The 23971-nt window shown below is 33.6% G+C and overlaps 2 protein-coding genes across 2 annotated transcripts; one reads left to right on the top strand and one right to left on the bottom strand.

The window, feature by feature from the left end:
* Positions 1–767: 767 nt before the first annotated feature.
* Positions 768–7832, bottom strand: LOC105336667 (actin-related protein 8). Its single transcript, XM_011441088.4, has 12 exons — positions 7672–7832; positions 7211–7375; positions 6836–6946; positions 6265–6369; positions 5748–5921; positions 5059–5169; positions 4684–4799; positions 4302–4455; positions 3726–3950; positions 3238–3496; positions 2797–2960; positions 768–1420 (listed from the first exon to the last, which is right to left on the bottom strand). The coding sequence occupies exons 1-12, from the start codon at positions 7726–7728 to the stop codon at positions 1277–1279; spliced, it is 1785 nt and encodes a 594-aa protein (XP_011439390.3). The 5' UTR covers positions 7729–7832; the 3' UTR covers positions 768–1276.
* A 12018-nt stretch (positions 7833–19850) lies between these two features.
* Positions 19851–23750, top strand: LOC105336666 (uncharacterized). Its single transcript, XM_011441087.4, has 2 exons — positions 19851–21348; positions 23591–23750. Exons 1-2 carry the CDS (start codon positions 20090–20092, stop codon positions 23628–23630), a joined length of 1299 nt encoding a protein of 432 aa, XP_011439389.1. The 5' UTR covers positions 19851–20089; the 3' UTR covers positions 23631–23750.
* Positions 23751–23971: the final 221 nt, after the last annotated feature.

Consider the following 23971-nt stretch of genomic DNA (forward strand, 5'->3'; position numbering starts at 1 on the left):
AGTTCAAGCAAAGTGCAATGAATATGTAAATAGAGTTCATTAAAAGTGTTAATGAAGAGATCTATATATATTGGGTGTGCTCATACTCAGTCTGAATTAAACAAGATAATTTAAAAAAAAAACCCAGAAGAATAGATACGTGTAACTTAACCTCTCTATTCTGTTCATGTTTCAATTTAAGTGAATAAAAATTACTACTTAGCGGATTCGATCCAGCGACCACAAAATCGACAAGACCTCTGCGTTACCACTATGCCACGCATCTAACATTTTCAGCAGATGCATTTTAAATATATATAGCTATATACATTATTTAATAGAAAAGACACTAATTGAAATATTTGTCTAATTTTCAGTACGAAGACCACGTTAAACCAAAACTAATTCAATGTAAACGTGTACTACAATACCTGTAGAACTTAATTTTAATCAGATGTCTTTGGTTTAGAGTGGTTCAAATAGTCAAATATTCAATTTTTTATCGTATACTAACTACTTTCCTATATATCCCTAACAGAACCTGAATATTTTAATGATGTCGTGTAAGATAATTAAGACTCTTAGAGCATGGTGATTGTGTAATTTGCGTTTCTTTGGTTATATTTAAACTAAATATTGTATAATATTGAAAATGTCTGATGTTTGTAAAAGGCTATATTTGAGGACAAATCGTATATTAAGTGCACTATACCTCTTTATATTAACCTGATCTGAAATCACATGATGGAAGGTCAAGGTCATGTTTGCAATTTCAATCATGAGCCAGATTTCATTTTTGAGTTTATTTAAACATATATAATAGTAATCAGTTGTATAACAAGTTTGCAATTACAAAGAGATAACTAAGAATTACTAGAATTACAACTCAAGACATGGTACAAATGCATTCCTCTCAGAATCCACCATCTACATGTACATGACAATCAAACTAACTGTTTCTATGTACAGGCTGCAGTCATAAATCCATGTTGTGCACTGCACTTGGAAATTTATCAAATAAAAAGAATTCATGATCTTCCATGGATACTTTTGTGTCCTCCTAACTTTGAGAACTATTTAGTTTACCACTAGTCGGCTCCAATAGGTTTTTACCACATGGTGTGATATACATTTCACTAGTGAACACATTACAAAGTCTTCCTTCCCTGACCATTAGTAATTTTTCATTGTCAATCAATCAATGCAATATTCTTCCTTCGTGGTGTATAGATAGCAGAAAGAAAGCTACATCTCTTGATTTGTGACACTGTTTTAGAAAGGTTGCTGCCCTTCTCTTTCACCACATGAACGGTGCCCTCTCCCTCAGCATGCGGACACTGAATTGCTTCCACTCTCTCTGTGTAATCCACATCTCCTGGGTGGTGTCCAAGCAAGCCAATATGGCTGCTCCTTTCCAGCAAACCATGCGCGGATCCAGATCCTGTGTCATGAAGGAAAAGTGGCATGGTATAAACAAAATATCTAGAAATGCATCGCAGTACAGTTAAGGCGGTCAATAAAAATATGGGCAAATTTATGTGATGAAAACACGTATACTTTAGTTAAACTGGCATGTCCTTTTTAAAATCAATAAAAGTCACTCAAATGCAATATATTTCTAAAATATATATATAACAGTACAATATTTTATGTTCATAGTGGTCACGTGATATGGCAGTCGCATGGTACAAGCAGATGTATTTGTGGTTTTGAGGTCATTTAAAAAAATCAATATTGCAAGGGCATAATCATGTCAAAATTCACAACTGAATTATGAAATAACTTGATGTTATATCGTAGATTTTGAAAAACGGTGCGAACTTTTTAAGATAAGAATATTTGTTAGTAGAAACCGTAATTTATAATGCATATGTTGAATAATTCTGAAGGTCACAGGGTTAATTTCATTAAAAAATAATTAATTTGTAAGATTTTACAAGGATCGTAGAAGTTTTTAAGTTACATAGCATATTTCAAATTCACATGTAAAAGTTTGTCGGGATCAGGTAAGTGTATGCCCTTGCAATTAAGTGATTTATTTAGGTACACAGATTTTAGATATACGATATTTTATACAAAACCGAGGTGGCTTCTTTATACGATGCATACTTTTACCAAAATGAAAATAAGACTATATAGGTAGCATTCTACTACTACTAATTTTAAACAAAATATTCATTTATACTTTTCCGTTAATGTATGACATTTATTTTTCTTCGCTATAAAACTGCACGATAGCCTTCAATGATTTAACCTAATGCGTCATTTTGAAGCATATGACGTCATATTTTGTAGTACAGCGAGAAAGACATCTCGCTTATTTTTCAGTGTGTACGATATAACGGACATCAAAATTGTAAGTAATAGCATTTGTTGTTTTTAAATTAAAGATTAGTATAAGTTAGTTTTACTAATAAATAGATTAATAAGTACTTTCGAGGTTTGTAATATACAGTGATGTCATAATGCACATTTCCCGTACTTTTTGTCTGAACGGAGTTTATTGACAGCCTTAACTGTGCTGCGATGTGGTCACAACACTTTTGGTTCACTCTCATTCATATTCATTCACATACCGGTAACCAAACCCAATCAATCTTTATGGTGTGCAATCACAAAAATGGTACCTTAAAAATGTTTAATTTGAGATGGAACATTACTTTATTAAAAATCAATAGATAGCTACAGATTGATCCAGTTAGTGGACTTACTAATTAAAACAATAATATATCATAGAAGTATCTTCAACCACTGAGTTCATTGAAGTTATCGATGTCAATACCACTGAGTTCACCATGTTGTTATTCAAGTCTTTACCTTTGGTCTGGTGAGGACGTCCATGGTTTCCAGCATGAGGCGGTACTGAGGAGGCATCCCCACCCACACTCGGTACTGGAGCCACTGCTGGGCCCCCTCCATCATCATCCCACCCCCCACCACCACAATACAGCTGTACATCTTCTTCTTTGTCTCATCATTGTCTGAAATCAGAATTTAAAATATGAGATTTTACAAGACAAGGTTAAATGTTAAACTCTAAGTCAGTCTTTTACTTAGAAAAAGACTACGGTACTTTATTAAACTAGCAAAAGAACATAATGGCTTATAATGCCATCTTATTTTTCTAGTCTACCAGGAATTACATATGATTATTGATAAAAAAAAAAAATGAAAGGAAAAATGAAGTAAAATTCATTTCCTATCACAATAGAGTGTGTAAATCCCAAATGTTCACATGTATACAGTATATGCACTGACCACATTTATCAATGCTGTGTAGGATGGCCTGGTCTATCCCCATCAGCTGGACCTCAGAGTCTGCAGACTCCGCCTCTGGCTCCTCCTCCATCTCCATGCCCCGCCCACCTTTCTGATTGTCAGTCACCTGTAGGGACTCTGTGTTGTCGTTTGAGTCATCGTCCATTTGGGGTTGAAAGGTCGAGTCATCAAATTGTCCTATGTTGCTCTCGTTGGCATCTTTGTTATCTGAGTTGTCTTTCTTTTTTGCTAACTTGGTCTAAAAGGAAGGATGCAAAACTAAAATTCAGAATTTTTTAAATACATGAATAAACAATTAAATCGAGATTTATATATCTATTATAATATACATGTAAAAAGATCATGTAATGCAAAACCATGGCAAACATTATATATCACTGTTGTATAAGCATCAAGGATTGAGTCAAGTTTAAAACTATTCATATTCCATGTCTTACTATAATATGCTAACTTGAGATTGTCATTACCTCCCTTGTGGTCATCTTGAGATAGAACTCATCATGAGGGTCCTCTGGATCTCCCTCACTTCTCTTTTGAACATGTGCCAAGTCTCCATGTAGGGTCAAAAGGTCAGGGATGAAGAAGCTCATGGAGGTGATGATGCCTTCGTCGCCAAGCTTGATGGGATACTTTACTATGTGCTGCTCCGGCTTCTTTATCAAAATGGAGTGCTCTTTTACTCCCCAGTCATCCTAAATCAAAATAAATAACATCATAACAATTAGAACTAATTGGCTGACAACAATTTATATTTGTGTTGAAACAAATAATTTACACAAAGTCACTTTTGGTATAATGCTAGAATAATAAATCTAAAAAAGCCAATTCACTAAGACAAAATATTCAACTTAACAATATTTGCGGCTTTGAAAATATTTGTTGCATATGAAAAATTTAGTCTTCATACATTGTATTTCCCATAAAAACCTAATAATTTTGGCCTCTCAAGTGAAAAGTCTATGGAGAGCACTACAATAAATTAGTTTTTATGCCAAAAATAAAAGAACAGAAGAGACTTGCGAGTTTAGTACATGGGACTGTACCTGATCGAGACTACAGTGGTTCTCCTTCATCTCCTGCAGTAACAGACAATCCACAGTGTGCTGGAGATCCAGCTCTCGTAGATTTATCCCTGACCGCTGGATAACATTGTGGAAACACCTGGTGATGTCACTGCCTCCATAGTCCATCGTCACCCTGATTAAAAAATAGAGAAGAGAGTGAAACAATTACATTTATAAATCAAAACGATTTCAAAGTTTGTAAAATTTGTAATACAAAGGTATACTATCTGTATTTCTTCAAACGACTAGTTTACAATGAATGATTAAAAAATCTTGTCTGGTTCCTTATCTTGTATTTCTTTTCTAAATATAAGGTTTCCTTGACATGAATCATGTCACACACATTGTTTGGTTCCCTCACCTTGTGTTCCTGTGAGATATTCCATCCTCTACACAACAGACACTGGTTTTCTGGTCCCCAATATCTACAACACAGGCACTGCTTACCCCTGACCCAAAGGACGCACAGACAGACTCCTACAAAAATAAACAGCTGTCAATGTCCACCACCTGTACTGGTATTTGCATAAAAATGCATAATTATAGTAAACCTTATAATTGCAAGCATTATTTCATAACATGTGTAAGTAAGGGTGCAAATATAAATAAGTATAGAAATTGTTTCACCAGAGCCAACCACTGTTCCTGTTGAGAACCCATTATTAACATAAGACATGCACAGCTATTGAAGGATGGCACAAAAAAATCTTTGGTAAAGTGTTACAGATGTACACACCTGGTGTAGGATTGCACTGCCAAAGCCCAGCCTCTCCAGTAACAGGTTGGCCAGCAGCTTTGTGTGTTTGTGGTTAAAGACATCAGGAATCAACAGAATGGCCTTATACATCTGAAAACAGTCATCAGACCATTCATTCAGAAAAAAAATCATTGTGTTCTTTGACCTCGAGATCTTGTAAGAATAATACACAAGATAATTGCAAAAGGTAATCAGTCATTGCATGACTTTAAAAATAAAATTTGATTTCTTTAAATAGTCTTGCATTACCTCTGCCTTGCTTTGAGTAAGGTATTGTGATATTTCATTGAAATCTTTCATTTGAATGTCTCAGCACTGTAAATTCCTTATTAAATGCGAGGAATTAATACTCGTGTAAAATCGCAAGAAGCACCCCTTTCGGATTTTAAAACCTTGCCATTATTTTCTGAGAGTAAAGAACTATAAGAAATATGGATAAATGATCTGCGTTCGCAATTTTATATTCTCGCAATTTGATAAAAAACAGCGGGATTGTGGAATTAAGTACTTGCGTAATATAAGAAATTTACAGTGTGTGACCTCTAAATTAAAATTGTTTCACTGACTGACATTTACTTGGAGTGTTTCCTGTGTTTCTCACCTTGAGATCTTTGAGTGGTATGTCTCACGGATTGACTTTTACTTGGAGTGATTACGGTGTTTCTCACCTTGAGATCTTTGAGTGGTATGTCCAGGTGTTTCTGTATGGCGGTGGCCCAGATGGTCTCTATATCAGCTAACACCGCAGTCACTGTCCCCCCAGGCCCAGGGTGGATGTTCAGCCTGCCCCGCCTCATTGGCCAGTGGAGGTCGTAATTGTCTGTGGGCTTTACATACAAAGCCTGAAAATAAATATTACTTTGTGAAACCAACACAAATTGTCTATAATAGATGCATCGATGTAAATGCAAAATCTGATAAAAATTAACTTCAGCAAATAACACAGTTACATTATACACTATATGTCTTTCAAAATAATAGTCTTCAAGCTCAAATGTCATTTGAAGTTATCCAGCTGATATGCTAGTTCATGTACATGTGTATTGTGAATGACAGATAAATTCATCCAAACAAATTCTATTGGAAAGTACATAATTTTTAACAGACAATACATATCTATTTTTATCATTATGACAGTTCCCACTGTACCAACATATGCCACATCTACATCTGATTTGCTCTGACCTCTTGACCCACAATAATGGCTGGCTGGTTCTCTGTCTTTGTCCAGGTCTGTTGACAAATGACCTCTGTTCTCTGACCTTTCACACCATGATTAAAATTGTACAACTACAAAAGAATCAAATACTGATATTTTTCATCTTAACTCATTAGAAATTCATGTTCCAACTACATACATTATTGTACAAATTTTGATGTTTTCCCAATAAGTGTTAAGGTTTTATTTGTTCTAACTTGTTTTTGAAGCAATTATGTAAATAGTGTAAAACATTGCAATAAAAGTGAATTCATTTTTTTATAGCGTACTATGGCATTGCTCAATCTCGCTAGTGATATCCTAAACAATTTACAGGAGTGCATCATCGTCGGAACCCATGGGTTTTCTAACTTTTCTATCCGTTACACTGGATAGAAAACCCGTGGGTTCCGATGATGAGGAGTGTATTTATTACATCTGAACTGCAAGAATTAGTTTACAATACTGATGATTTTTAAATGAGCTTGTGCCTCATCATACACCGCTACTATCATTTATTTATCCTAGTTACGTCAGTTTACGTGAGGTCTGACAGACCTGTTTATAGGATGAGGTCTGCCTGTATTCTCCGGTGGAGGTTGGCCTGGTAGATACAGTGTCCTCGGCCTGTTTGAGTCCAGCCTTAAACTGCTGCTTGGCTTCTGAATGCTGGATGAACAGAAAAAGTCTGACTTTAAAACCTCATATCTTATTTCATGAAGCTTGCCAATTATTTCAGCAAAGTATCAAGCAGGAAATACATTTCTGGTAATTGCATTTTCATTTCCAATTTTTTGAAAAGATCTACACAAAGAGACACATTCACTTCGTTATCTTCATCAATTTACACAGAAAATTTACAATACTTCACAATATTAATATTAGAACAGTGTCATGACAATATCACCTCCGTACAATGTGCTTGAAACTTACAACACACTCTGGTCTGAGAATGAGTGAGGTTGAGGTCTTTGTTCGTGAGATCCGCTTCCTAGCCACGCATTGAGGTATCGTTACTGGGAGAGGGTCTGATGCTCTGCCAATCCGGAGATTTAGAGACCCAGGGTGTATGATGACTATGGTTGAAGTCTGGACCGGCTGGAATGAAATTACAGATAATTAATGCAAAGTGTCAGTTGTATACCTATACCTGTATACTTCTTTACAAACTCGTTCATTTTAAACAATGAGACTTGAAACAAAACTTAAGTTAGAAAAGAGACCAAGGCAATTGAGAAAAGCACCAATCTGAACAAACCGACCCTGTCTTCTTTATATCAGTCTAACATACCACTAACACACCAGAGATCATGAAAGTTTAGTCTCCGAATATGTACTTACCATTTATTTTAGTATGTATTTTCACTAATGAAGAGCACATAGAGATGTCTTACCTCTGTAATAGGTTCTGGATTTTGAATGTACAATCTCTTTTGTGCGTTAGTAGGCATTTTAGAGATCTAAACAACATGGACAACAACAAAATAGTCAATCGAACAGGAATATTGCATTCTACTTTCGATATGAAAATGAAACTTCGCTGTATTGATATTAACTCGTTCACTCGATATTCGACTGTTATACAACTTGAAATTTGCTAAACAGTACTGTTTATTTTTACAATCGTTTTTTTACTTAGATTTCAATGGCACAGGAACACAATGTTAGGTTCAACACTGGAAAATTAGGCCCTAAATTATATACTGTATGTGCACGTTTCTTTTTCAGGCACATCCAATATATTTACATTAATTATCCGAGTTCCGTTGCCCGTGCGTTCAGCCTATTTTATAGTCAGGCGCGAAGCACAGGGCCACTCTCGTTTGAAGATTTAAAAATTGTTTGAAATGTCAAATAAATTAATAAACTTTTTTAATTACAAAACTTTTGCGTGAATATTCCATGCTTATTTCAAAACCAACAACACTTATCCATTTGAATTATACTCTGTCCCGAGTTTTTGCCTCCACCACTTTTTGCTTGATATTAGGTATTATCCAACACTCTCAATTCAAGCCTGGTGAGCGAACAACTGAAAGCTGTAACAAAGGCAGGAAAGCATACTTCGCAATACGGAACGACCTGTCTCATCTAACTCTTGTTGGACTCTACCAAAAAAATAGTATTACCTACTGTATTGTATGGATGTGAACTGTGGAATAATTTAAAGCAAACATATTTACAAGATTTAAATAAATTTCAACATTTCGTGATAAAAGACATCCAAGGTCTAAAAATCTCAACAAGGTCAGATATGTGTGAGAGTATGCTTGGACTACATCCCATCGTTTCGGAAATAGATAAAAGAAAATTAGCATTTTTTTTGGAAAACTGTGCAAGCTTGATATTAACTGTCTGACGAAAAGTATTTTCTTACTTAGATTATGTGACCTTTTACAGAACGGCATCAAACCATTTTCCGGATTTCTTAAAGACATTTACGAAATTCTAGCCAAATATAATTTACTTGAAGCTTGACAAAAAAAAAGGATTGGAAAATTAAAGTTAAAAAGTCGATTCATAATCACCATACTGAGGAATGGAGAAGTCGCACGGAAAATGATCCAGACTTCCGAATGTTTAAAGTTTTTCACAATACAGTCTCTCCTATCAGACTCTGGAAATTTGAATTTTCATTTGATGAAGTTCCATTTATTAGATTACTAGCGAAACTCTGGACCATTCCACCCGTGTATATAGACCAAAACTGCAGAATATGTCTATGCACTTACAGCAACCAATTTCAGCATGCTGTATTGGGGGTGTCCATCCACAGCTTTTGTTAGGGATTCGTTTTACAACAGTTTAATCAATAATTTTGATGTCCATTTATATGTAGAGCTTTCACAGCTAAGAGATGAAGTTTTTTGCTCGGGGGATTTGAATCCACAACATTATTAGATAAAGAAAACAAGAAACAAATTATCTGCAGTTGCGCAAAATTTGAATGTAGTGCAGCAGCATGCTACAATATAGCTCTATTATTCTTAGAGCAAATGTAACAATTTATAAATATTTTCCTTATTATATATGTATATACGTTGTCTTCACAATTATTTCCTATTTTCGTACGATTGACTGATTTTCTTTATATTTTGTAATTTACAACATGAAATCTCCGCAAGGGGGAAATAAAGATTGAATGCTTCAGGTTTCAATACACATGCATCCAAAAATAGAAAGTCTACGGGGATTTTGCATTGTATCAGCCATTAAGAAGCCCGGATGATAACGTTGAAAAATTGCGTGAGGTATCCCGAGTACTTCCAAATGGAGAAAAGACGTAAACATTTTCCATTATAAATATCTGCAAGATATTTGTTTTCGTTCCACTGAAAAATGATAATTGTTCAATGAAGATATCTTGGCTATATTCCTTCCCTTTTATCGATTTCAACTGCATTTCTTTCACAGGTATGTGTATTTTTATCAGTAAAAATCATCAAAAATTGATGGAAGCAATAACTTGGGGCAGACTATGGTATATTGCTAAAGACTTGTTACCTCCTTATCACTTTGGCGCTCAACACCTTGTCGCTTTTGTGTTTATAATACATTAATTCATCTGTAAATTCTCTATTCTAAACTGCACGGACTGACCACAGACTTCAACGTAGCTGTAGTCACCATGGTAACCTTCACATATATGGAAAACTGGCTCTTCCTTCTGTGTAAAGTTCTAATTGAATATATTAATTATCAACGTATCTTAACTCATTTTTATCTATTATTATTTAAAGGATTCAAAGATAGACGTAAATACTTACACAGTACATTGCTTTTGTTGGTGATTCAGTCGGGCTATGAACGTACATTAACTACTGTATGTATATGTATCATTGCAGAAAAAAATATAACCTCTAATGGGTTATGTATTTTTTCTGCATATGCTAGCTTAATTACTTAAGACCCACATGAAGCACGAAAGAAAGCATTTTATTGTTTATACAGGTTTGTACATGCAATATGTAAAGATTGCGAGTTTTGAAAATTTAAAAAACCTATAACCTCCGTCAGCAGATTATATGTATAAAAAAATTTCTGCAATGATCGCTTACTTCACAATCAGCATGAAACACTTAAAGAAAATTTTTAAATCTTTGTTGTACGTGTATTTACCCCCCTCTTCTAATTTTTCATAAATTATGAAGCGAGTATAAAAAAAGAAGAACCTCCAAATATGAAAATTCCTACAAGTATTTGAAAGTCTTTTTTATCATATATAATTGAAAAAACAACAACATTTTTTATAGAATGATCAACAATCGACATTTTAAAGAAATAAAGGGAAACTACTCAGTGGATGTGCCTATATTTCAATAAATACAGTTTGTTCAAGACAGTTTCCCGCGTTTATATTGAAGCTGACAGTAAAGGTAAAAAGGGATCGATAGTTTGCCCTTGCCATGCCGCAAATACCATACAACAATATTATTATAAATAGTGCCTGTTTAGGAGGGTAAGAGTTGAAATTTCAACTCTTACCCTCCTAAAAGGGCACTATTTATTTTATTATACTGAATGTCTTAATTTTAAAGAAATCTTTACTACTTATATATACGAATGACGTGAATTCTTTGGCGAACCGTACGCGCATAGTTTACGCGCATGTACCAATTCGTTGTGTTACCCGTTGCTAAGTGTGTTGCTAACGCTGAGGGTAATAGAACGGGTTGTGAACTGCGTCCAAACCAATCAGATTTCAGTCTTTAACATGAAAGTATTATAACTATATTGTACATGTAATAATCAGTATTATTCAGGGATACATTTTCCGTTCAATCTGATATCGTTTCGAACACAACTAAGGTTGTTCCAAGATGGCGACACCCGTACATTCTTCACTGATCTGTTTCAAAATGTATTCCCCTATTTGATTTTTCACAATAGTCAATAATCAATGGTGATGGATAAATGAGTATGAAAATACATATATCAAGAGATATTCAAAAATAATATGGTGCGCAGTGAAGTATGTAATCGGGTTAAAAAGATCTCATTTCATTGAATAGATTAACCTTTTGCTATCTGTACATTTTGCATAATTTCCAAAATGTTGAGATTTTATGTCATCAAATGAGTTAACTCTATGAGTCAGAACTTAGCCTAAGTCTTTCTATGTCACTGCACCCATAAAAATAAACTCCAAAATACTGACCAGTGTCCATCTTACGTGTATACAAAGAAAAGTTACATCAACCGCCGATTGTAAATTAGTATAAAATAGTTTTAAATGACTTTGCCTAACATCCTGAGTACAGTTAGATGTATACTCTCAGTCCCTCATATACATGTTCAAATCCAAGAATGTAAAGATCTTTCCAAAGATTTGACTATATTGCAGTATATAAGTACTTTAGTAAAACAAAGTATTCATGAATAAATTCCTACACAATGAGTTGATACAATTTGCGTTCATGAAAAGGATGCTTCAATAATAATCTATTATATTTCACACCATAAGCAAAGGGTTCATTTTCATTGCAGGGATAAGGGAGCAATTTAAACGCCATCTAAAACTGAAACAGAAGTGGATAAACTTTGATATTACAAAGAGTGGAGTAATCGAGAAACATACAGAAAAGTTTATTCAAATCAATGCACTTCAGCGCGGGCGAAAATTTCGCTTGGCTTCCCTTTGAAGCCTTTGGTTGGGATTTTGGCGATAATACCATAGGGGTCTACAACTTGACTCGCTAAAGCCCTGACTCGTTCGCCTGTGTGTAGCGGGACCCTCGAGGTGGATTGCGTTGTCTGGGGACGCTTAGTTGTTGGTATAAGCTCCAACACGCACTTGTCTGGCCGCGGACTGATTTCTACCCGATCCACAGAGAATGGGGTCCCACGACTCGTCAGAATGCAGTAAACAAGCTTATTGATGCCTATTAGCCCACGTTTGCAAAATACCGCCATTGTAACACCTCTCAATGAGGTGTAGACTCTCTTGTGGCATGTCTTTGAACTCGAAAATTTGGTACACACATTATTGAAAAAGTACTTAAGTTGTAAGAACTAGAATTCCAACTTTCCACTTCAAAAGATGAAACAAAATTTTGATCCTCGTGCTGTAATGTAAGAGTACACTACGTTATCGATAAATATCTATTTTGGGTCATTGAATAGTGGCATAGTTAAGCAGTTCTTAAGATTGCTTTGACTTTTGGTGACATACGTCAAATTTAGAATTTCAGTATTGATATTAAAAAATGCCATGCGTTTGTTGAAGAGATTCATGTGAAAGTGTTCTTGCAAAAAGATTTTATTAAAACTACTTGCATCATCATCAAAATCAACATATATAACAAATTAACACTCCAGTTCACTATTCTATTTGACTTTTAGAAATTATTTGTAAAGAATTAAAAACAAAATGTATCCATATGGTTAATTATACACGAAATACGATGAAGCTCCAAGATGAAAAATAACTTGTAACAAAATGTTTTATTCTCAGAAAACTTTTACCTGTACCCTCTATAGTGCAATTAAAAATAAAGTTATTGTTTTTAGTTTGTAATGTCATGAATCTATCTTATATTTTGAAACAAATTCAAGTTTTTTAAATTTAGAAAAAGAAATAATAATTGTTTATTTTAATTAAAAAAAGCCACATGTATAAATCAAAACCTATGAAACTCCGAACCTTCGTGCCATTGCAAATATTATATTAAAAACTTTCAAATATAAATATTTTTGCTGCACAATTTTTTTTTTTAAAACAAACTAATATTTAAAATTATTCGAAAAACATATGGAGGTAAACAGATTGTAAAATGTCTTGTTTAAATATTTTTTTAAATTAATTATAATGATAAAGAATTTTTTTTTTAAAATTCTTATTCTATATTAGATGAAGAATTCCAAACTTTTTTGTGTTTAATTTATGCACAATTTTACTTGAAAATATCATTAATCGATGTTATCAGATTAAATCTTATTGTATTTTGTTTTTTGCCATTACTATATTAAGTGTAATTCAATCAATGCATGGCAAATGTTTGAACAGAAAAAATTCTATCAGGAGAAAGAGTAAAATCTTTTTTCATGGTTAGATAAAATGTATAAAATGTCATGATTTTAAAATGAAAATTATAATGACTATGCTTTGTTTTTGAATTGATAGGTTTTCCTTGGATATTTAAAAAAAAATAATATTTATACTTTTTGATTTATTGTTTCCATGGACTCAGTAGATTTTAAATATTTTAGCCATTGTTTTAGCCAAAAGTTACCTTTGATTATAAAGATTTTTTTCACACGCTTTTCATGAAAGTGAGGAAAAACCACCGACACAATATGTCAGAAAAAAGCTAAACTGGACTCTTTGTATTAAAAGGATTCAGAAAAATTGATCCGAAATGTTGACAGCCGAAGAAGCAACATAAATGTTTATCAGCTGCGATCTTTCCATGTTTTTGCAAAGTCTTCCGCTGCTGATGTATGCAAATGACTTAGTTTGACGAGGCCTGATAGTAAATTCTGGTGTTTGAACAATTAGCGGCAAATATCAACATTTTTTCCCAAAACACACGAATTTACGGGTCAGTTTTAATGGAAAAAATATATCGGCGGATAAGACGGCGATTTTCTATGTTTTGTTTCGGATCTATGTTAAATGAGATTTCGGATTTAGTTACGTCATCACTTTGACCAATCCGGATTATAGGATTAGTACTTTGATCCCGACCAGAATGCCGACGATACAAATAAATAATTTAACCATGAACATGACTTCTGTAACGAGCACTTGGGCGCCATCAGGCACTCTACAGGGAGGAAAAGTACTTATAAGTTGAGTGCATTTTAGAAGAAAAGTTTCATTTTTCTTGTTATTTTGTAATCTAACTACATTTTGCAGAGATGCACCGGAGACCGTGTTTATAAATAAAGCAATTGTTCCTGCATTATAGTTTTTAAATCTGTGTGAAATCTGCGCGCTGGAGAGTTGGTTATATAGGAAACGTTCATGCGTAGTTTTATTTCACCTTATGTGATTTTTTTTCAACAGAAACTATGCTCAGAATATGAGAAAAAAAGATTTTATATATGAGTAGAAAAACATATTTATAAAACCTAATTAAAGATTTTATTTAGGAATTGAAAAAAAAAATCATTATCTGTTGAATATCAAATGAAAATTTGTTTACGCATATAATAAAACCATAAAACAATTACATTGATTAAAAGAATTTATTTATTAAGCAAAACACGTTCAGATTTATCAACTTACTAAACGACACGATTTGATACGAATACAATTTTTTTAAAATAAAGAATAATTGTGTTATTGACAATTCTGTACTATTTTCCAACTGCTTTTTTATATTAACAAATTATTTTAAAATAAATAATTTTTTCTGCGATATCGAATAAAACTGAGAAATAGACTGCATTGGATCCTGCCGTTATAGTCTAACCTAATCACTGAAATATTACACACAATTGAATCCTCCAAAAAATTTCGCAGTAATAGCCCGTCAAAAAAATAGACCAACTTTCCACGTAATGGTTTTCTTTTTACATGAATGTTTCAATTATGCTGATAGGATGGCAATAATAATTGATACACTTAACATGTATTTGAACGAAGAAATTTGTGTATTTAAATCATACTGTTAATTGTGTACAACAGGTGAAATGTACGACCTTAACTTTTAGAAGATTTTGGAATCCTTGGTGTAATGACAAAAAGGCACAGAAAATGTTTTCCTTTCTTTCTTTTTTATTTCCGTGATTGTTTTTTAAATTTGTTTTGTATTACATTCTCCCACTGTGACTCTAAAAAATCACCCCAATGTAAACTCAGGAAAACAATTACAGGAAAAAAATGTTTTACAAAAAAATGTACTTTAAAGTCTGAGAATTTTTTAAAAATGAAAATCACTGTAATATATGTGTTGACTTCTTAAAGAGTTTATATCAAATTCTTATAGCAGAATAACATATAAATTAAGTAAAAATCTATTGTTCAGGTTGATCAACATTCAATTTAGTCAGGGTTTAATTAACCTTCTCCTAAGATTTCGTTCACAGTGATTTTGAGAACGGGTACATGTATTTAACCCCCACCCCTTAAAAAAAGGAATAGTCAATCTATACCAGCAACAAAATAAACACAAAGCACCATAACTATATAAAAAACTTAACTCAAGATCCAGATACATTTATATGCTTCTAGAGCGCACGGGAAATGAACTTGAGAAAATGCATTTTCAAAGAGTTTTTATAAGCTTGAGACTATGATTACCCACTCTCCCCTTCACCCTGAAAAAAATTCTGAGGATTTGATAATAAATAACAACCAAAAGTACTAAGCTAGATTATCAAGGGCATCTGTAAATAAGGGTAACAAGGTGTATTAATATATGGTATAAAAATTAAAGGACGGCTATATGGAATTGATTAGAAATTAAAAGAGTTTAGATGGTAGAATTTTTCAACTTGCACTTTTGGGTTTTCAAGATCAATACTGCCAGGTTGAGATTTTTAATTGCAATGCACCAAATTTGACGGGGTACACGTGGTTAAATGATGCTGAGTAAATGCAACGTCTTTCTTCGTTGGTGAATAAAAATGAATACATGTAACTACATGTGTATGTAGATACTGAATTGTGTAGTAATAGATAATAGAAGGACACAACTTTATTTGTTTGATAATTTAGATAAAATTATCTCAAAAAACGAAAAGAGGAAAACAGAATAAGAACAGGACCCCCTGACTCTCCTCCCCCTTAAAAGAAGACGACCTTCTTAAAAACTATCAAACAGACAAACAAGCAACACAAAACAAATGATTTAAACAGACCAAATGTACATGTAGTTTATCAATGATGTTAATATATGTAACATTCATTCTATAGTTTAGTTCCATGTATACATAGCTTTGCAAGTGTCTTTATATTATATAGATAGAACCTTTTATTTGATCGATTCGTAGATCAGCTTATTTGGCTTCATAGAAAGTCTACATATTCATTAACTGACCGAATGAAATTGACAGTTTTATTTTCGCCCCTTTTGTCCTCATTGTCAGCGGGCGAATTTTAGAATCCTATGTCTCAAACTATCTTTATTTTCATCTTTGTCTGGGCGAATTCAAGACGGGACGAAACCGTTTGCAAGTGAAAACGGGCGAAAATAACACGGGGCGAAAATAATCACGTATGCAGAACGTTGATATTATAATACCAAAAGCACACAAAAAGCTTAATCAAATGAAAAGACTCAAATATGAATTAAACTGCAAATCACACTCTTATAGTTACATATCCTTTATCAAACCACATTTGGAATAATATAAGGTTTGGGGAGGGTGTTCATTCGCGGACTCAAAAAACCCGGAACAAGTACACTTATGAGTATTTCCTGCAAGAATAGGGACCGGTTTACCGATATTTGCCACTAAAGACATAAATATTTTTTCTGGACTAATATATTGAAAACAAGATGTAAACAATTTGTTAAGAATTTTGCGTTCGTTTCAAATACGGATCAAATTTCACGAGTTTAACAATATTAAAAGAAAAAATAAAACCATCACCTTATTAATTATTCTATGTCCATTCCTAGCGAAAAACACGATGGTGCTTGGCGGACAGGGAAAGCAAAAAAAAAAAAAACCAAACAAAAAACCAAACAAACAAAAACAAACAAACGAACAAACAAACCCCCCCCCCCCAAAAAAAAACAAAAAACAAAAAACAAAACTGCCAACGGTGCTTTGTAACGAATGTCTCATTAATCGAACATTTCCCGGCAAATCTCTTTTATATAATAAACACGATTGTCAGAGAATAAAAAAAAAAAAAATAACGGAAACTACCGAAACTAAATACGTTTCAATAAAGAAATAAAGGACTAAGAAACAGTTTTTAAAAAAATGACAGAATTAAACAACTTTTTAAATGACATTTATCAAAATAAATTTAATTTCTTTTGTCATGTGATAAATGAAAAAAAATGCAAATCAATTCTTTTAGATTTTCAAAAAATCAGTCAAAGGAATTTTGAAATCTTTTGCATAATTGTTTTGTACGTGAACCCGTATATGTACTGTACAATACTTGTATTGATTTGAATTTTGATTAAGAGACAAAGAAAAGGGGAGCAAAAGGACATGTTGTACAAGTAGATATAAAATTCAATTTTAAATAGTTGGATTTGGAATTTTCTTCCGCTCCCAAGGAAATTTTTTTTTTATCATATTTCAGTCGTGATTTCCACTCGTAACAATATATTTTTTTTAAAAAAAATCCCGTCCTACACATGGAATAAATTGCACATTCACCATTGTTTTTAAAGACAGATGGATGGTCGTTGTTATTTTAAGACTGTATTAATCTCCTTAGAAACAAGAGTTCCGCATAAGGACAAAAGAAACAATTCGAATTTTAAAGCTTAAGGAATTTTCATATTACCGCAAAATTTTAAGGTAGATCTGAGTGGTAACTGATTGACTTTCCAGCCTCCTTTATCAAAAGAACTACAATTAGTGAATAGAATGACCCAGTTCAAAGAACGTAAACAATTCGTAATTGTTCTGCTCTATCTTTCAATTATTACGATATTTTTTCTGACTACATTGTATTTATAAACAAACGCAATAAAAAGATTATTTGGAATTGGTTTCTTTCCCATTTTTACTTTTACGCTTTAAAAAAATAAATCTGGACTTCCTCAATTACCTTGACTTCCTTGTCCACACCTACATATTTACCTGTTGTGATCTAATGAAATAAGAATTCAGCAACAATAGTAAGCGTGACATGGAGAGCATAATTATTACTTAGACGTATTTAGCAAATAACGATATACTTTATGTGTATCATGATTATCAACACCAATAAAACTTACAGTAGCCTCAACTAATCCCCCCCCCCCCCCCCCCCCACCACCATAAAAAATCAGGATAAAATACGCCTGTCCCTCCCTTGGAAGACAGCCGTGCAAACTCATTATTAAAAACGAGCATTCATTTTTGTTAAAGAAGTGGAGTAAGGGGAAAACGCAGAGAAATCTTAATATCAGGCATGTAATCATGTAATCAACCTAAGAAATCTGCAACCAACGTCATGTGTTCTCCAAAAGTATTGGCAAGCATCATTGATCGCAAATTGCGGTAAATTTAAAGTACATTGATAAGGGAACCAAAGCGACATTTTTTTCTTTTTTTTATTTTGCCGTAAATTCTTTTGTTCTGTAAAATCCATTATAATCTGTAAGTCCAAGGATTTTTTTCTAAAGCTGTAGTTGATTTTTTTTTTTTTTTTTTTTTTATAGAAAAAACGGTTTAATGTAGTCTGGAGTCTTGCTTTTAAGTTAACCCTTTCCACAACCACGGTGTATAAAGACACGAAGAATTAGAACATTTGTTTTAAATAGATGTAAATCCCCACACATTTCTGTCATCTTTGATCTGAACCAATCTATCCGCTTACTTCTTCCAAAAGTAAGTATTGACAAACCCGGTGTAACGAACCCCAAATAAAAACCAACATCTCCCCCTACTCTCCCAGAGTACACAGTATAAAGGGCTGGGTATCGTGATGCTGCCGAACGAACATTGCTTTGAACAGCGTTACGAACTCTTTTGTAAAAAGTTAAGAAGGTATCCTAAAACTCCTAATTTGTTTTCTGTGTTAATCATTGTGTTTACATTAGATTGTATTGTGCCTTGATTTGGGCTATTTAGCGGGACAGAGAAGCGCGGACCCTGGATATATAAATAAAACCTGGTATTCCCCGGGTCCTCGTCAAAGCTGGCGATGTTGTCCGTGGATGGCCCCAATACGTGTTCACAGTGTTCACAGGAATCTTCCCACAGTTCCTTAGATGATGTGTCTAGACAACAGACGTGAAGAAATCTCTCTCTTCTCTCCATCTCTTTCTCTCTATCCCAATGAAATTTTAATATGATTGACAACTGGCAATCAACACTTTTTATTATAACAAGCATTTCTTTAAAAACACTCTAAAATGTATTCTAGTCAACCTCCTTTATTCTAAATGTATTGATCTATAAAGAGAATTTCAAATATATTTATATAGGGTTAATATTTTTCTATGCTATTCTCAACATGATAGTGGTAACTTTCTTTCTCTCTATATTTTTCTGGGTTTTTTTCTATAAATATAGCTACTAGTATGAATGTAAATTTTCCTACTAGAATGATAGTAAATGTTACTTTAGTAATTAAAAAAGATTTTTTCCCTAGAATAAATAAAAATCAGTGAAATTCTTGACTGAAGCGGAGATAATTCTGGGTACTTATGGCGTCCAGAAGCCGCGATAAGTCAATCAACTTCTGTTGACAAACTCTTATCGATGACTGCATCATGATTAGCCACGGATCATAGATTGTTTGTCTATTAAGTCGTAGTCTAAATACTTCACAACTATTATCAATTTAAAAACAATTTAACCATATCAAGGTACCCGCCTCCCGCTCTTTTGTGACATCTCGTGAATCTCTCGACGGCGAATTTCAACCAATCAGAAGGCGTTCTGGTAGCGAATATCGTTTTCAATGTGGACACGCAAATATGGAGCCGATTTAGGTAGCGACCCGGTGTACTAGGAAATATAAAATAAGGCGATCTGGCCGTTATATTGGCAGAACGTACAAATGTTTGGTTGAGTTTTGTAGTGTTTAGCTTGGAGTTTGAAATCCAAGTAGATTTATTTGTGTGTTACCCAGAGCGGTGGATGTTTAGAAAAACAAACGACTGAAGAAGATTTGTTTTCTCGTAAATATTTTTAATAACTTCGTGATCATATTTGTTGATTCTTGATATATACCAAAGCTTCAGAATGCAACCGGCACATTATGACAGTGGTTGTTTTCAAAATGGGATCTATGGGTCTTCCACGAACTTTGACGGATCGACAATCAAATTGCACCATGGCCATTATTCAGAGACATCCGATCCTTGTTTCAACGGCTTATTCTCCAACGTTTCATCGCCTGGAAATTTTCTTCCAAGAGACCCTCCATCTTATGCAGAATCTACAACAATTTTCCATCCAGGTTTCGTTCCGAATTCGAGTCCGTCTTATTACAAAATGTCCACAGGACGGCAGGAAATTCCAGAGTATGGAATAACTCGGGGAGGCGGAGAGCAGATTCTTTCGAAAGTCGATATTATGGACCAGACCACTGGCTCACTTGATATTACCCCGCGGTATGATACAGATGGTGCTCGACTCATGCATGAGACAGATTTGAACTCAAGTCACGAGGATAACGTGAAGCTGGAGAATTCCGTGGAGTACAAACCGGAAATGCAAGGACTACAGACAAACATTCCAGGCAGCGAAACTCATCTTACCCACAATGACAGCGGTAGTAAAACTGAATCAAAAGATGACAAAATAGAACCGGTGGACCAGACAAACCCCGAAAAGGGCCACGACGAGAAAGCCCGAGGAAATGCGGACGTCAAACCAGCCCTTTCCTACATTGCCCTCATTGCAAAATCTATCCTGGAATCTTCACAGAAAAGGTTGAGCTTGGGTTCCATATACAGCTGGATAGAGAAGAACTATCCGTACTACCAGAACCGGGGCCAGGGCTGGAGAAACAGTGTACGCCATAACCTGTCTCTGAACGACTGCTTCATCAAGGCGGGTAGGTGCGAGGATGGGAAGGGCAACTACTGGGCCATACACCCCGCCAACATACAGGACTTTATGCGGGGCGATTTCAGGCAACGTAGGAGGTCCAGGAGACGTGGAAGGAAGAAGGAGGTTGAGTTAGGAATGTATCATTTAACTAACGGATATAGCCCTCTCACACCAAGTGTCCCATTTTCACCCTCCGCAACCGCATTTAACTCTATCTATTCACCGTACACAGAAGCTGAGCGCCGCGCATATAGACTAGATGAAGCTCTTTTGCGACAGAGCATGAACAATCCTTTCATGAAGTGGTACCACAATGGAGTTCCGAATGGAACCTATCCCGCACAGAATGGCGGATGTAACACGGGGATGTACAATAATACGTCCGCCCAGTGGCAGGGATACGGGGACCAGTCCTCACAGACCGTCTACCACTCACCCCTGTCTCGGTAAGTTTGCGGAAAAATGTAATCGTTCTTCAAAAAATCTCCCGCTTAAATATCTTTATTATAAAAAAAATTAAATTGGAAAAAATTAAAAGTTGTAAACACATTTGTATTAAATAACTATATTCGCATTTATTTTCGTCATCAAGTTTTGAAAGTAAAAAAAATGAGGGGGGGGGGGGGTGAAATAAAAGTTAGAATAAACTTAATGAAAATTCACCCTATTTGTATAAAAATAAAAGAAAAAAAAATTAAAAATATCATGAATAATAGAAATGAAAAAAACCTTGATTAAATGAGTTTATAAGCTGTATTTTATGTTTTCATATAAATTTTGTTTCCTAAATAGAAACAACATGCATTGCATACATATATGTTTAAAAAGTAGTAAATGCAAGAAACTACATATCACTAGTAATTGGAGAAGAATTGAACCATAGCGAAAATCAAATTCTAAAAGTAAGAAATAAGAAAAAAAACTTATATAGTGACGTATATTTCCGTACATAAATGATATTCATGTTGCTTAATGAAATAATAAATTTATTGCATTATAAAAGAAATATAATTCGGTAACTTTAAATAATGAAGAAATACTGAATGATGTTTGTATCATTTTGTTATTAAAGAAGTATCATAATAATTCAGTAACTAGTGATTACGAGGGGTTTTGGACACTATTGATGTTATGTAACTATAGCGGGCAGGAATGACACCCCGGGTCCTAGAACTATGTGGCTCCGTTACACAAATTTCAGTAATCTGCCTGATAAGATAAATTTCTTCCAGTTCAATCACCAAGACACCCAATGCGCTACCGATTCATTTATGTCGATATCCCGCAAAAAATGATATATGAAGGGAATATCCTTTTCTAAAATGAAATGCATTTGGGAACTGTTCATTTTTAATGATTGAATTTTTTTTTGTTATCCGATAAAATGCAATTTTAAATTTTTGTAGATTCCCTTTATTATTTTTTTTTTCATTTTTCACAGCTTTCCTTCAACGTTATTTGCTTTATCAATGCCTAAAAGCTTTGAAAGGAAGATCATGCATCGTTTTTTTTTTAAAACTTGAAATTATATATGGGATAAAAATATTATTTTTCAAATGTTCTTTCAAATATATGAGAAAATGATAAAAATAATTCCATAACACACTTGTTATATAGGAGCGATACCTTTAACGAAATATGAATATAAGTATTGAATTGATATTTTTTTACCCATGAATTTTATGATTATGATTAAAAAATTCAATTAATAACATATCAGACAAAATTTTACCCCTGACTGTGCGGACAGACTAATGGATTCTAAGAAACAAAACAATCCATGCAAAATTACGCTGCCATAGTCCTTTGAAGTTTCGGTACATCAGTATTACCCAACAAAATACCAGCGGGATACCAAATATGGCCTTCAACCAAAATATCATAACATAAACAAAACTAATATAATAGATGATACGAGTCGCAGTCTTGCTTTGACCGTGTTAAGCGGTAGATAAAATCTTACAGTGTGTTTACAAACACCATACACACGTGCTGACACAGGATTAGTTGTAACACAGTATTAGATATAGAACAACTTTTGGTAATCATAATTGTATAATTCAAATAAATCTTGTTTGAGAGAGAAACTAGGTAACTCTAAGTAGAAGCATTTTTCTGAATAAAATTTTTTAAAAACATTTTTTATTGAGACAAAGAACATGGAAAAGCGAAACTTAATTGATTGTAAATTATAGTACGTGCATTAGAGGTAAGACAAAAAGTACGTGCATTAGAGGTAAGACAAAAAGATCTTTTTAATAGAATTCTTTGATTGATTAAAGTACATAGTCAGAAAACTATTTCGTTCATTTCATAACTGTTAGAAACAAACTACACGATTTAAAAATGTCGCTATAAATAGCAAATATACAAAAGTTTATGTGATTTTTATTTTTTATTCTGTCAAATGTGCGTAGATAAATTGTTTTAAACTCATTTTCCCCCATTTTCTTTTTTTCGTGTTCTTTTATGTGCTACAATGTATACAAACTATTGATAAACACTTAAATACAGCAATAAACTTTCGAAAATCTAGGAAAATAACTTACACCAAAAGAAGACAGATTATAGGATGAACAGAAATACCTTACAAATACAATGATAGGAATTTTATCTTTGATTATATGCAGTCCCGTTCAGATTTACATCATAAACAGATTTTTCTTACTCTACTTATTTTATTTTCAGGAATTACCCGACAACCTCTCTTGTTCAAAGTGGCTTATGAAAACACAGGACGTTGCATCAATTCATTCTATGAACATAAAGACTTTATCATAGTGCAACTTCATCTCTATTTTTGCATTTATTGATATTTGTTGATATTGAAAATAAATTTATTGCCTTATTATTATAAGTCAACTTTTTATGTTCATATGATTCAATCAAACTATTGACGAAGTATCCATTGTTAGAAATACAAGAAACTTGTAGTTATTTTGTTCATACAAATACAATGCATACGTGATAAATCCGAAAAGATATTTGTGAATGTGAAAAAATAGAAATAGCAAGCCCATCACACACATAATATAAATTAACTTGTGGGCATGCGCGGTTAATCCAATT

The sequence above is a fragment of the Magallana gigas genome, chromosome 4 (genome assembly GCF_963853765.1).
Source record: "Magallana gigas chromosome 4, xbMagGiga1.1, whole genome shotgun sequence".
Classification (NCBI taxonomy): Eukaryota; Metazoa; Mollusca; class Bivalvia; order Ostreida; family Ostreidae; genus Magallana; species Magallana gigas.

Bases quoted from the DNA above. Each gene is read 5' to 3' on its own strand.
- LOC105336667 (XM_011441088.4), bottom strand. From the start codon at position 7,728: ATGCCTACTAACGCACAAAAGAGATTGTACATTCAAAATCCAGAACCT. The intron at 5,170-5,747 runs GTGAGAAACACC...GACTGTTTTCAG, and splicing joins TACCACTCAAAGATCTCAAG to ATGTATAAGGCCATTCTGTT. The intron at 4,800-5,058 runs GTGTGTACATCT...TTATTTTTGTAG, and splicing joins GCAGTGCAATCCTACACCAG to GAGTCTGTCTGTGCGTCCTT.
- LOC105336666 (XM_011441087.4), top strand. From the start codon at position 20,090: ATGCAACCGGCACATTATGACAGTGGTTGTTTTCAAAATGGGATCTAT. The intron at 21,349-23,590 runs GTAAGTTTGCGG...TTTTATTTTCAG, and splicing joins TACCACTCACCCCTGTCTCG to GAATTACCCGACAACCTCTC.